The 14,838-nt window shown below is 32.9% G+C and overlaps 1 protein-coding gene across 1 annotated transcript in view; it reads right to left on the reverse strand.

Annotated features, from left to right (window-relative positions):
* The window catches only part of ST8SIA4 (ST8 alpha-N-acetyl-neuraminide alpha-2,8-sialyltransferase 4), a 135,881-nt gene that overhangs the window by 104,296 nt on the left and 16,747 nt on the right, over positions 1–14,838 (reverse strand). The window contains exon 3 of the mRNA XM_051994256.1: positions 2,936–3,193. Within this exon, the coding sequence (XP_051850216.1) occupies positions 2,936–3,193 (258 nt within the window). The remainder of the gene's footprint in view (positions 1–2,935; positions 3,194–14,838) is intronic.

Raw genomic sequence — 14,838 nt, forward strand, 5'->3', positions numbered from 1 at the left:
TATTGACTTGCTCAAGATCACCTAAGTAATAAATATTTGAGATCTGATTCTTTTGGAAGTCCAGTGTCCTCCCCATTGACGGGCTATGCCTTTTTTGGTTAGACTCCCTTTGGAACATTCAATTTGAGGAACAACATTAGAGAATACCTGGAAGAGGGCAACCAAGATTTTAAAAGGCCTCAAGTTCATAATATCCAAGGACAGATGAAGGAATTTGTAAAGAGAAAATGTCTGGGAACAAGATAAATATCTTGAAGTACTTTCCCTCAAGGCAAGTAAAAGAGGGATAAATCTCATTTTTTTTTTTTTTTTTGACACCAGAACACAGAATTAGTAGCAAAGATGGAAGTTGTAAATAGGCAAATTTATATAAAAACTTTCTAACAACTAGGGCCATTCAAAATTAAATTGGCAGGGCAGCTAGGTGATGCAGTGGACAGAGCACCAACTATCTACCTGAGTTCAAATCTGGTCTCAGACACTTATCACTTCCTGGCTTGTGACCCTGGGCAAGTCACTTAACCCCAATTGCCTCAGCAAAAAAAAATAAAAAAATAATAATTAAATGGGCTACTTCAGAGGGTAGTGGGTTCTCCCTCCTTTGAGATCTTTAATCAATAACTGGATAGCAATTTATCAATTATCTTGTAGGGAGTATTCTTTATTCTAGTATAGGTTGTACTTCATAGTCAGTGAGGTCTTGTTCAACTCTGAAAGACCTGTGTTTCTTGGTAGCATATAGGAAATATAGCCATCTGTAGGGTATAATTTTGAAATCAGTCATGGAAGAACAAAAGTACTAAGGTTAGAATAGGGCACCTATTATTTTAGATCTTTTTGTGACATATATATATAGTGAAGATTTGGTACCAGATTCCAGGTGAGGCTGAGCTATAATTGATTGAGTTAATATTTTAGCAATTAAGAGCTGAATAACCAGAGTGGAGAGCTAGGATAGCACCTACTTATCCCAGTTCTCAATGTGACTTAGTTTTAATTTGTTCTTTTTAGACCACTGTCTTCAGACTAGGTCTGAATATGCTTTTTATTTCCAAAGTTTCATTTGACCTGGTATTATACCTTCTTTATAATCTTAAGACTTTTGCTCCTTTTTGAAAGCCCAGGGTTCTGTTTTCCATTGTGTAGTTATCTACCTGTAAGAACTTATTCCACTCTCTTTTCTTTCTGGTGTTTGCAATATCTGTCTATTGATAATTATACTGATTATATATATATATACATATATATGAATTATATTTTAAAATAGCAAATCAATAATACAATTACTTGTTTTAAGATTAATTGCTAATGAATGACTTGGCCATAATAAAAGTCAGAGCAATAATTCATATCTTCTTCCTCTGTGCCACTTTAAAAAAAATGATTATAAAAGCTGGAATTACAGCCTTGCGACCACAGCTGGGCACCACATCTGAGACTTTACAGGATGTCCTATTTTAAAGTGGAAATGACTGGTAAAAATTGAAGTTTAGTGTAAATCCTCAAATTATAAATATGTTGGCAACTTTCTTAAGAATTTTAGAAAATTAATATTGATAATTTTCCTATAGGCAAAATGGGCTTAAATTATATTTAGTATCCATTTATCAGCAATTATTCTACCAAAAATAACTTCTAATTTTTACATATCATAATGAATTTTAAAGATATGAATTCAAATCTATAAGCTATACTTCAATACATGAAGAGTTAAAAATGGCCATAGGAATTAACAACAAGCCAGACCAAATTTCCTTTCTATTTACAAAATAATAACTCACTTTTATATTTGGCTTGGAATTTAATGTTTAAAGCTTCCTTAAAGCAAGTCCCATGAGATATATGATATGACTATGATAACCTTCATTTTTCAAAGAAACTGAACTTCAGAGAATAAATGACTTGCCCATTCGTTGTCACACAACTGGTCTATATCAGGATAGAACCCAAAATTCTTTCCTCTGAGACCAGTACTCTTCCCACCAATCTTCATTAACCTGGGAATTTCTATTTGACATATGACTCTGACAAGGCCCATGCCTTAGTGCTCTGTCATTGCAATTGAAACTTAATACTGCCAATATTTCTAATATGATTTTTATGCCAATCCTACTAGTGTTTTTTTAATCAAGTATTTTCAATTATCTAAAACTCATCAAATGGGAAAAAAAATATTACTTTTTATGGTCCTTACCCCAAATGACTAAGACATAACCAACAGCAAATATGTACAACAACATAAAGTAAAATAAATGCAATTAGGCTCCAAATGTCAAGGATAAATTTGATGCACACAGCCCAGAAATTCAGCTAAATGATTTGTCATAGGATAAAGGAGGATAGCTTCTTATATACTATTGGCTCTAGAATGAGAGGATGTGGCTTCAAATACCACTTCTGATGCTTAACTATTTGACACAGGAAAAGTTAGATAACCTCTCTGAACCTGTTACCATTGGCAAAATGAGGGATTAGACAAGACAGCATCTCAGGTCTCCTTTGGTTTTTAATTATGATCTTATGATCTGACATTTTATTGTAGTATTACGTAATATTATTCATAATTTGAATATAACAGATATATAATGTAACACCTTATAATCAAAAGTGAGGAGACAACGTTACAGAACAAAATCATTTTCCTTTACATTCTATCAAATCTTTAAACAACAAAAAATATAAATTTTGAATAAAAGACATGATTTGAATCTCACTAACCCAGCTGGGAACATCTCTCTTCTCAATGACAAGATAATTAGGGTTTTCTCTATAAGAATAAATGTAAATTTCAGCACTACAGAGCAAAATTTAATATCTCTATGAGCTCAATAATCCCTGAAAATGACATTGGGCTAACCAATTTTACCAGTTTTCCCTTTTCTTGATAATTGGTTTTAGAATAAATTATAATCTGAAGGAAATAATGAAAGCTCACCTTATCACAAAGTCATGACTGTCGATCTCTTTTCCACATCCACTGTCCAGAAGAATCCCAGAATTTCCAACCACTGCACATGTCTTAAATCGACGATTTTTCATTGGTGAAACTTCAGGAAGGAGGCTATGCAATTCCTGAGAAACATTTAGGGTACGGCGCCTGTCTAATACATAATGTAATACATCTCCAGGTTTAAAACTGCTTTTGACCACAGAGATGTCTCTTTCTGCATCCAGGAAGCGAAGTATGTTTTTCCTGTATTTGAAAGACAAACAATTATTCCATTAGTGACAATAAATCCAATTCATTGCTGTTGCACTTTAAAAAGTAAGTATCATACAATGTGAAGGGACTAATTATAGATACTATATTATTATTTGATGATATTGTTTACTGTTTTTTTTTAAAAAGCAGTTTTCCTATAAACCTAATCATCAAAGTAACACTATGCATTTTAAGTCCCTTGATAACAGTCTGTCATTCATTTTATATCCTCCATATATCGTAGAACAGTGACTTACACATAGTAAACACTGAATAAAAACATGGTGAATGAATAAATTTAGGCATCTATTCCAATGCCTGATCAATACTAGGACAAAATAAAAGCTAGTTGACTTGATTCATAATTGCCTTTTAAACAGTATTATCTATCACATTAGCAGAAACTAAGTAGTTTGTGTTATAGACTAAAGGTTGCACTAGGCATTTAGATTTTTATTATTACTATTTAAGTAAATAAAACTAAATTTGGAACTTTTACAAATTACCATGCCAAAACTGATAGGCAAATAAACTATAAGTCCAGATAGAGAACTAAAACATGAATGTATATATGTGCATACATATACGCATTATCATATCTATATATTACATGATTGGCAGAGTCTTATTGTCATGAGTTCTATCAAGAAGAAAGAAAAATGGTACTTTGTGTGTAAGAACCATAGACATAAAAAGGTGAAGTATTCAATGCTTTGTTCAATGACTCCAAAATGTAAAAGATGCTGATGGTGCTTTCACTCTTTTAACAGGTGGAAGCAGTTAGGGACAGGTTGGTAAGAATAATTCACTAAAATAAGAAGTTATAATATGGTATGTCCCTCACCCTGTGGGATGAAGAAAAGCCCAGCCCTGCATGCTCCTGATCCCAACTCTGGCAGTAACCTCCCTAATAGGAATAGTCTCTTGGTATTCCATCTTCTCTGCTCATTAATGGACTAAGGGGGCCTTTCTATCCCACTCTCAGCCCCTTTCTCAGATATACACACATGTACACACATCCACATAAAGTGTGTGTGTCGGAAGGGGTGAATCCCAGATTTTCTCTCTTATGTAGAATTATTGATTAGGGTTTGATATTTCAACCCTGTACTTAATTTTTTTTTTCTTTCTTTCTTTTTTTCCCTTCTGTCCTCTCTTCTCTCTCTTTCACTTAAGGGAGCCTTCTTGTCTTCCTTGTTATCTTGCTCTGGAAAAGAGAAATGCTAACTATAATTCTAATAATATCTTTCCTCCAAATTCCAACTACTTTACAATAGCTTGTGAGATAAAGAGCAGCAGATATGACTAAGAAAAAAGTCCATATAGTTGTCTATAGTGCTGAGAGAATAGGAGAGTTCAAGTTGTGCACTTAACTAGCACTATGAGTTTGGCAAAGTCAGCTATCTTTCTTAAATCTTGTTGTTTTTCTTCCTCTTCCTCTTCTTCTTCCTCTTCTTTTTCTTTTCTTCTACTTCTTTCTTCTTTTCCTCCTCCTATGTTTTCTTCTTTCTTTTCTTCTTCCTTCTTCTTTCTTCTTCTCCTTTTCTTCTTGTTCTTTTCTTCTTTTTCTATTTCTTTCTTCTTTTTTTGTTTACATTTGTTATTACTGCAAAACCTCAAAGACTTGTGAATTCCCATTGAGCTAATAATGACAACAACCACCATAATAACATCAATTATAGCTAGCATTTTATAGGACTTTGTAATTTGCAAAGTGCTTTACCAACACTATTTCATTTTATCCTCATAATGTGACAAAGTAGGTGCTATTATTAGCCCCATTTTACAGCTAATATATATGAAAAACTGCTTTGAAAAAATGCAAGAAACTATAACATACTAGCTATTATTTGAACTGCACTTTTAACCAGTCAATAAAATGTAAAGGAAATTAATGATCTTGGGATCTGATTATGTCTTTCCTCCTGGATGGCACTAGTGAGCAAGAATAAATTCAAAATTTTAAACAGCCAAGGTTTTTTTTTTTTTTTTCCTTATGAACTCTAAAATAATTGCCATGAAATAGGACCTATTATGATAAAATGGTTAGAGTATATTTTTGGGGAAAAAAAGACTCCTCAGCTTTGATCTACATGATCTTATATAGCCAAAATACTTTTTTGAGACGAGAGTTGGAAGACAGGAATAGTGATGATTCTCAGCGATCTTAAGAATTAACCTTTTAACGTCAACAAAACTATGTGACTTCCTTCCAAAACTTCCTCTGTATATTTGGTCAAGTTCTGCTGTTCTCATGTATTTTTTTTGAAAGCCAGTTTCACTGTTACTGATAGAGAAAATACTTTACACCATGGAAATGTAAAAAGATCTAGAAGTTGACTTGTCATGTAACAAGAAGGAGAGATAACCGATGAACAGCCTCTTTGCTCCATGGGGATCTACGTAATATCAAGAGAGTAAGAAAAGCCCCCAAGGAAAAGAAACTATGGATGGATGGGTTAAAATCTGTTAGATGAAACACCCATATTGACAAGATCACAAATCAATCTAGTGTTGAAGTGTCTAATTAAGAGGATAAATAACTCATATGTAGACTGAGCATGTAATACATTGAGTCCTATGATGAATTTTTTTTTTTTTTTAAATTGAGTATGGACTCCAAATAGAACATTGGAATAAGAGAATTAAAGTCTGGAAAAAGCCTCAGAGTCCTTCTAGCTCAACCCTCTAATTTTACAAATGGGGAAATTAAAACCTATAGAGGTCAATTAACTTGTCCAATGTCACATAGGTAGTAAGTGGACTTGAGCTTGACCTGACTCTAAAGCCAATAATCATTGCACAGCATCATACATCTTTTATTTTTGAAAGTTACATGTTAAGCTTATTATATAATTTGTTTTTTTAAATCTTTTTATTTTCTAAATATATGCAAAGATAATTTTCAACATTCACCCTTGCAAAACTTGTATTCCAAATTTTTCCCCTCCCTTCCTCCTATCCCCTCCCCAGATAGCAAGTAATGCAATATATGTTAAATATATGAAATTCTTCTATATTTCTATAATTATCATGCAGCACAAGAAAAATCAGATCAAAAAGAAAAAAAGAAAACAAAATGCAAGGAGATGGCCATAAAAAAAAAAAAAAAAGATTAAAATATTATATTGTGTGATCCACACTCAGTCCCCATAGTCCTCTCTCTGGAAGCAGATGGCTCTCTCCGTCACATGACTATTGGAACTGGCCTGAATCATCTTGTTGTTGAAAAGAGACATATATATCAGAACTGATCTAACAATCTTATTGTTGGTATGTACAAAGTTCTCTTGGTTCTATTGACTTAATTTAGCATCAGTTCATTCAAGTCTGTCCATGCCTTTCTGAAATCATCCTGCTGATTGTTTCTTATACATCACATAGTCTTTCATGGTAGTCCTGGTTTTTAGTTATTTCCCTGATACTTAACTATGTGTGATTTTGTCACAAGCTCTCTGAATCTCAGCTTCTTCACCTATAAGGACCCTCATCACTTCTTGCCTGGATCAACAATCCCACCAAAACAACCTTCTAAACTTCAAGCTCCCAAAACATTCCACCTTCAATTCAGACTCAATACTACTGCCAAAAGAATTTCCCTAAAGTATATCCCAAAGCTTCAATGCTTCCTTAAAATAAAACACAAATTTTCCATCTTGGCATTGAAAACCCTTTATAGTCTGGCTTCAGCCTATGTTTTCAGGCTTCTTGCAATATATGACACTCATATACTAATATTACAGTAAAACTGACCTACTTGTCACTTCTGAAATTCATCACCATATGTAAAATGACTATTTACATGCCTTTTGTAATGTCTGGAATAACTCCTTTGTTACAAGTACTTATTAGACTCTCAAGTCTTCCAGACTTAGTTCATTGACCATCTCCTAGAGAAGATGGTTCCCTTAGATGTTTAGTCCTTTGTCATTTTCCTTCAAATTATCATACATTTATGTTGAACACCCTCCTCCCAACAAATAGAGTATCACCTCATTGAGAACTAGGACTGACTTTTTTGTTGTTGTTTCCAACAACTTAGCACAGTTCTTTGAACTAGAACAAAAATAAATGTTTGTTGGTTTAAACTGTATTGGTATGAATTGGATTACATTGGCTTGTACTAAAGGGAATATAAAGTGAATGCTCTCTAGTGATAAAATTTTCCAATTTTCAATATAATTAAGTCACTTAAGTTGTGACCAGTATTCTGTAATAGTAATCTTGTTTCTCTCCATAGGTTATCCAGTTTATAACTAAAGTCCTGATAATCTTAAACTTTAAATATACTAATTACATATTATATGAAAGAAATAATCACTCACCACCATAATTCTTGAGCAATACTCTTTTATAGGTGAAATTAATTACATAAGGAGTTGGTTATTTGAAGTGTTCTTATAGCCAAAAAATATATAAAATCTGTGTATTAAATAAATATTATAACTGCCAGAGTGTAAAAGCATTTTTTTTCTGGATAGGTATTCCACATTTGAACACTCATAACTCTGAAAAACTGATGATTCTTTCAAAAGAGTAATCATCCACTACATATTTACAAAGTAGTCAATATTACTACAAGGTGAGACAGAAAATAAGGACTATTAAGACAACATCATGCTCTATGCTTTCTAGTTTGATTTATTAAAGTAAATCTCAGATTAGTGCTCAATGTAACTGGAAAACAAAATGATTGTGAGTTTTTTTGACCAGTGTTCTGCATTTAAAAAGGGGGTAATCTTAACCCATATTTTGAAAAAAAATTTCTGAAATATTATCAATTATGGAATGTTGAGTTTATGAAGCAAAGAATTCATATAAGCAAGCAATAATGAACTAACAAACTGATAGTAAAAAAAAAAAAAAAGCATGTACATGTGGAAAATAATATCAAACATAATAAAACATCTTATTAAAAAGTAGAGATTACATAAAAATAGAATGGTATAGAGGGAATCTGAAAATTACATAAAATTAGAAAAACTTTGAGTGTTTGTGTTCTGTTGAATACAGAACAGAGACATCTAAATTAATGAACAATGGATGAAAAGTAGAAATCCAGAATATTTCTTAAGATTCCTAATTTTCCAAGAGAAATGGTGATATCATAATGAATATTTATTTACAAAGCTAATTAAGTTAGATAACATTAACTGATAATGAGGGAAAACTCACTGGTAGGGGCTCAAGACCTAGAAAGATATTATTTCATTCCTCCCTCAACCCTCCAAGTTGCCCCTAAAAGAAGATGCAACATCTGCCTTTTGGAGACCCAAGTAGGAGGTCAGGATAATATGCTCAGACATGTGCTACACAATTTACACATAAAGAAATTCAGCATATTATTTCCCATTCAATTAAATAAAAATATCAGTTACAACTTGGGATCTTCAATTATGGATTAAAAAAAAATTTCCAAGCAGAAATATTTGACATAGAAATGCTTTGCGAATTGAACATAATGAAGCTCAATAGGTAGTATCATGGTATACTTGTTTAAATTTTTATCTAAAAGGTAAGACAAATTGAAAATATTCATTGCTCAAATTAAGTGGATTATAAAATAGCCCGTGGGATTGGTATGTTTCACCTGTTTCTGAAAGTCAAGACCAGTCCTTGAGAAGATTTTAAAAGGAATAAAAATATCAGCATTTAAAGGTCATTGATTATTTAAGTATGGGGGCAAGGCCCTTTTCTTATTTTGTTTTTTTTTCAGACCTGAAGTAGTATTTGCATATGGAAAGGTCACTTAGCTGAGACAAGGACTTCACCTGATCAGCACTGTGTCGTCTGTAACTTTTCCCTGCCCACTCTTTTAAATAGACTTACAGGAAAAATTCAGAGGTTAAAAACTATGGAAACTGAGCATTAGAGCTCATTCGTGGTTTGGGGAAGGGATATTTAGGAAGTATAACTGTTAGTCACCATAAACCAGGATTAGCTATCTGACTAAGTACACTTAGTATAGAACCAACACTGAGGAGGCAAAACAAGATATATTACTGATGGTCCTGGAGTAAAGATGTTGGTTTTGTCCAAAAGAGTTTGTTAAGAGAAAAGTACCTTGGCCAAGGAATTTAGAAAAATATGTGGCAACATCTGATTGAAACTAGGATACACAAAGATGGATGAAAATAGCCCAAGAACATCAGAGGCATGAATAGTTTTTATGTATATATTTTCCTTTAAGGGGTAGCTCACTTTCTTGTGATCTCTATGTGTATCCAATCTCTCCAACTGTATGTATGTATGTATTCAGATGTTGCTTCCCAGCTTTACAAGGGAATTGTTATATTTCTTATTATGCTCTTCCAATAAATTCTTTGATCTCTATCCTATGACAATTCAAAGGACATGGAGAGGGGATCTGAGATGTTTTTTGGAGGGAGAAACACATAGTGCACCTTGAACTTGACGTTCCCTCCCACTTCTTGCTTCTAGAAACACAACTGTGAGTGGGAAAGAAGGGTAGTTTCTCAGAGAAGGTTGCTGCAAATAAATGTCACTGAAAGAATGACAACCTGACTACTATATTTAAACTGGAACTGAGCCATTCAACAATTTAAGGGGAAATTGAAAATAAAACCTGTCTGATTACAAGAAGCGAAGAAGAAAAATTATCTGCATCTGGAATAGTAACAACAGAAAGACCCAAACATTAATTTTCCAAAAAAGACAAGAAGAATATTTAAAGCCTTAATTTTAATGTGAAAGGAAAGAGGAACTTACACAAGACCCACTTCATGGTTAAGTTTCCAAGAGACTCAGAGCAGAGCATATTTCCTGTGCTGACTTAAAAGAAGCAACTGCCACACCCCACCCCCACACACAACCCAGAACAAAACAAAACCAATCTAAAATTCTTCTTCTTCTTCTTTTTTTTTTTTTTTTTGAGGGGGAGGGTATTTTTTTAAACAAATACAAAATAGAAAAAAAAAAAAAAGACAAAAAAATTGTCATGTGCATAGCAAATCACAGAAGAGAATTGAAAACATCTAAGAAAACATTTCCATTTCAAGAAAGCATATATAATAGACAACTATTCAGAATTGTCCCTTTCTTTACTTTCTTGTAGGCTTTCTTATTTTCTCTGCTGTGCACTTCTTACTTTATTCATTTTCCTCCTTCTTCCCCCTACCTCCCCCACACTGGTCACAATTAAACACTGATTATACATACGTGTGTATGTGTATGTGTGTGTGTGTGAATATATATATATATATATATATATATATATATACACATATATTTAGATGTATGTGTATATGCATATGTATATATGTATGTGTATAGGTGAATATGTGTGTGACACTCACATACATATTCACTTATACACATACATATATGCATATGCATATACACATAGATCTAAATCAACATTAATATGACTTACATGTAACATATAGATTTCTTTTTTTATTGAATCTACTTTTAATTTATCTGAGATCAGTGATTACTATCCTTACTTTTTTTTCCCTGATAAATTCTAAGCCTGATCATTATTATTGGTTTTGTGTATATCTCTTATTTCCTGTATCTAACTCCTCTACTTTACTTCTACCTGATAGCTTACTTTATTATTACTTAACTCTCCTCTGATACTCCTACCCCAAGAATCCCTTCCTTATCCTCTCCTCTCACCCTTTCCCTCCTTATTTATCCCATTTACATTAATCTGCATACTTTGTATCATTCCTATTATTCTACAAACTCATCTATACCCCATCTTATCTTATTCCCTTCCCTTGTGATTTCTTTATAGATTTTGAAGGGTGATATATGCTTCTAGATAGTTATACAATACATACATATACATAAGTACATGTATGTGTATATATGTGTTTGTGTGTATAGTTCCCTCTTTAACCTACTACTAATGTAAGAATACAGAATTATCAGCCCTTTTCCCCCATTTAATTCTTCAGTGTTTGTTCTTGCTCTCATACCTCATTCATAGAACACAATTACTGTTTTTACCTTTTCTTAGATAGCTTTGCTTTTTTTTTTTTAAGAGTCACATCTCTATCCCAATCTCTCTTTTGGACTACTCAATTATTAATGACCATCAGACACATGGTTTACATTTCCACATATAAAACAAAACAATTTGTCCTTATTAAATGCCTTGAAGTTAGACTTCAATGCTGACTCGTGTCAAATTTTCTACTGAGTCCAGGTTTGTTTGCAACAAAGTTCTGAAAATTTGACAGTTCATTGAATGTTCTTTTTTTTTTTTTTTTAATTCAGCAATATACTTATTTTTCTAAATGTAATATTTTGGCCACAACCCTAGTTCTTTTGATTGTTGATATATTGTATTCTAGGGCCTGATTTTTTTGGTAGCAGCTGATAGGTTTTGTGTGATTCTAATTGTAGTTCCCGTATATTTGAATTGTGTTATTGTTCTTGTTGCTTGTAAAATTTTCTCTTTGATCTGGGGATTTTGAAATTTAACAATGATGTTCTTATAATTTTTCTTTATATTATTTCTTTCAGATGGTGAAAAAAATCAAAGGATTTATTTTTCTATTTCTACTTTCCCCTCTTGTTTTATCATTTCAAGACAATTTTTTTTAATTATTTCTTGTTTTATTGTATTAAAATTCATTTTTTGTCAAAGCTTTCAGGTAGTCCAGTTAATCTTATGTTTTCTCTTTCTTGATCTATTCTACATAATTGTTTTTTTCTTATGAGTTGTCTCATATTCTCTTCTATTTTTTCATTCTTAATATTTTGCTTTATTATTTCTCAGTCTCTTATAATTTCACTGACTATCCCTTCCAAATTCTAATTGTCAAAGAGTCATTTTATTCCTTGAGATTCTGAATCTCCTTTTCTTCTTGGCTAATTTTTTTTCATAATCTTCTTGTTTTTCCTTTTTTTTTTACTGAGACAATGGGAGTTAAGTGACTTGTCCAAGGTCACACAATTAGGAAGTATTAAGTGTCTGAGTTCAGATTTGAACTCAAGTCTTCCTGACTTCTCTAATTTGATTTTAAAAGATTTTTTTTTGAGTTTTATGAATTCCTTTTAGGGAAGGTAACCATTTACCATTATTCTTTGGGATAGGTGAAAAAAAATTTTTTTTTTTTTTTGCTTCAGTATCCTTCTCTGAGGATGAATGTGGTGATTTTCTTCTTTTAAATATAATAGTTCTCTCTGCAAGAGAAGGTTTCTCGAGGAGATTTTCTGGAGGCAGCCTTAGTATCAGTTCAGATCAATAATTACCCCAAATGCAGCCAGCTGGTAAAAATACAAATGTTAATTTCTCCTTCCAAGTCTTGTCTCTTTCCTTGGGCCTGGATAGCTAGATTCTTAGAGGCCTATCTCTCTGCTTGGTTCCAAGAGCTCCCTCCAAATGTCTCCAATCCAAAAGTTTATGCTTCAGCCTCTGCCTCTGCTTTCTTCAGCCTCCAGCCAGCACAAAGATGAATCTGTCTCTCTTGCCTTCCGAAGTAATTCTCTCCTAGCTCTAGCTCAACCCCGACTCGTCGCTTCTTCTGACTTGACGCTCTCCTCTCCATGTAATAGTTTTCCCCATTCCCAGAGAAACTTTCTATTGTTGGATTTCTTTCTCCTTTGCCTGCTATTTTTTTTAATAAGAATTTGTTAATGAAATCACTTCTAGTCCTTGGACTGGGGAAGATGATTCCTCTGATTTCAGATCTTCCATCAGTCCTCCATGCTGACCAAGAACTTCTATAAGTGTCTGCAGCCAGCAGCTTTCTTGCATCAGGGCTTCTGTACTCTCTAGCTTGTGCTTATTTCTTTTGCACTCTGGGTCACATTTTAGCTGCACAGCTAGGTCTGCCATTCCTTATCAGAGAGGTTCCCCAATCTTTTCCTGACTCCCTACACTGTCCAAAAGGTGAAAGTTCTTGTGTTTAGGACTGAGGCTATCTCTGAATCCAGTTAGCCCTAGGGGACCCTGCTCATTTTTTCAGAAGACCTAACCTAGAGGTGTTTATACTTCACACAATCCAAACTATCCTATGGTCTTTCTTTAGTCCTTTTCTGGTTGTCTTAAGAAGATACCTGTCCTGCCCTAACTCTTTATTTTTTCCCCATGGGTCTACATTTGCCCTGAGGGAAAATTTAGTTTTGTTTTTGGGGGAAACCTGGAGAGCTTAGAATTATCTGACCTATTCCGCCATCTTTCCAGAATCCTCTCCCAATCTAAAACCATTACTATCTAAAACTCTAACTCTGTGTACTTGATCTAGCTGTATTTAAAAAAAATTATTAGTGCCTTTTTATGCCAATCATATTCTTATATAATTATTTCTTATTCCCTCCACCTAATCCCCCCAAAACAACAACACTAAAACTCCTTGGTAGTGCAACAATTCATATCCACAGTCCCAATGATTTAGCCAGACCAAAAGAAGAACATTTCTTCATCTGTTCTCTGAGACTGAAATTCATATGTCTATATTTAATTTGAGATCAGCTCCTTAAAGGAAACGTTCATTGACATTAATGTAGCTAACTTGTACATTGTTGACTGAGCCAGATTGTAGTGTTCTGCATCAGGTCATTCACATATCCTCAGATTTATACTTATTCTTAAGATATATATATCTTTGATATGATTGATATGATTGCATAATATGATATTTATTTAATACAACTTGTCCAGCCAGTCAAAAACCACTCATATTCCTTGGTTTTTTTTTTTTTTTTTTGCTACAATAACAACAATGAAATGTTGTTCAAATAGTTTGGTGAGTATGGGACTTTTCTTTCAGTATTTGATAGTCTAAGAATGTTACATTAACGAGAATACTTAGTCTTATGTTTTCTCTTTCTTGATCTATTCTAAATAACTGATTTTTCTTATGAGTTGTCTTACATTCTCTATTTTTTTCATTCTTAATATTTTGCTTTATTATTTCTCAGTATCTTATAATTTCACTGAGTACCCCTTCCAAATTCTAATTGTCAAAGAGTCATTTTATTCCTTGAGATTCTGAATGTCCTTTTCTTGGGAGAAGTTTGAATAGTTTGATGAATTCTCTTACATAATTTCAAATTATTTTTCCATGATGGTCAGATCAATTTAAAGATCTACCAACAATATGTCAGTGTACTTATCTTTCAATATGATGTTCAAATTTATTTCTATATATTATAAATTTTCCAAATAGGAGCCATTAAAAAAAAAAAAAAAAGAACTCACTAGATAAGCCTCTGGTTGTGATTCATGTTAAAATGAGCCTGAAAACAGTTTTCCTGTAAAAAGATAAAGAGTGGAATGCAAAGCAATATGAGTCAGTAATGTGATATGGCAACCCAAAAAGAGAATGTGATCTTGGACTATTAAGAGATGTATAGATGCCAAAAATAAAATTAGAATCCAACTTTATTCTTCCACAGTCAGTGGTCAAATTACTTCCAAAGTATTGAATTTCTTTCTAGAGTTTTAGGAAGGGAAGCTAGTCAGCACAGTGAAGAGACTGCTGAATCTGGAATAAGAAAGATTCATCTCCCTGAGTTTAAATATGGCTTCAGACACTTAACTAGCTGTGTGACAATGGACAAATCACGTAACCTTGTTTGTCTCAGTTTCCTCATTTATAAAATGAACTGGAGATGGAGATGGCAAACCATTCCAGTATCTTTGACAAGAAAACCCC

Source organism: Antechinus flavipes, chromosome 1 (genome assembly GCF_016432865.1).
Source record: "Antechinus flavipes isolate AdamAnt ecotype Samford, QLD, Australia chromosome 1, AdamAnt_v2, whole genome shotgun sequence".
NCBI lineage: Eukaryota > Metazoa > Chordata > Mammalia > Dasyuromorphia > Dasyuridae > Antechinus > Antechinus flavipes.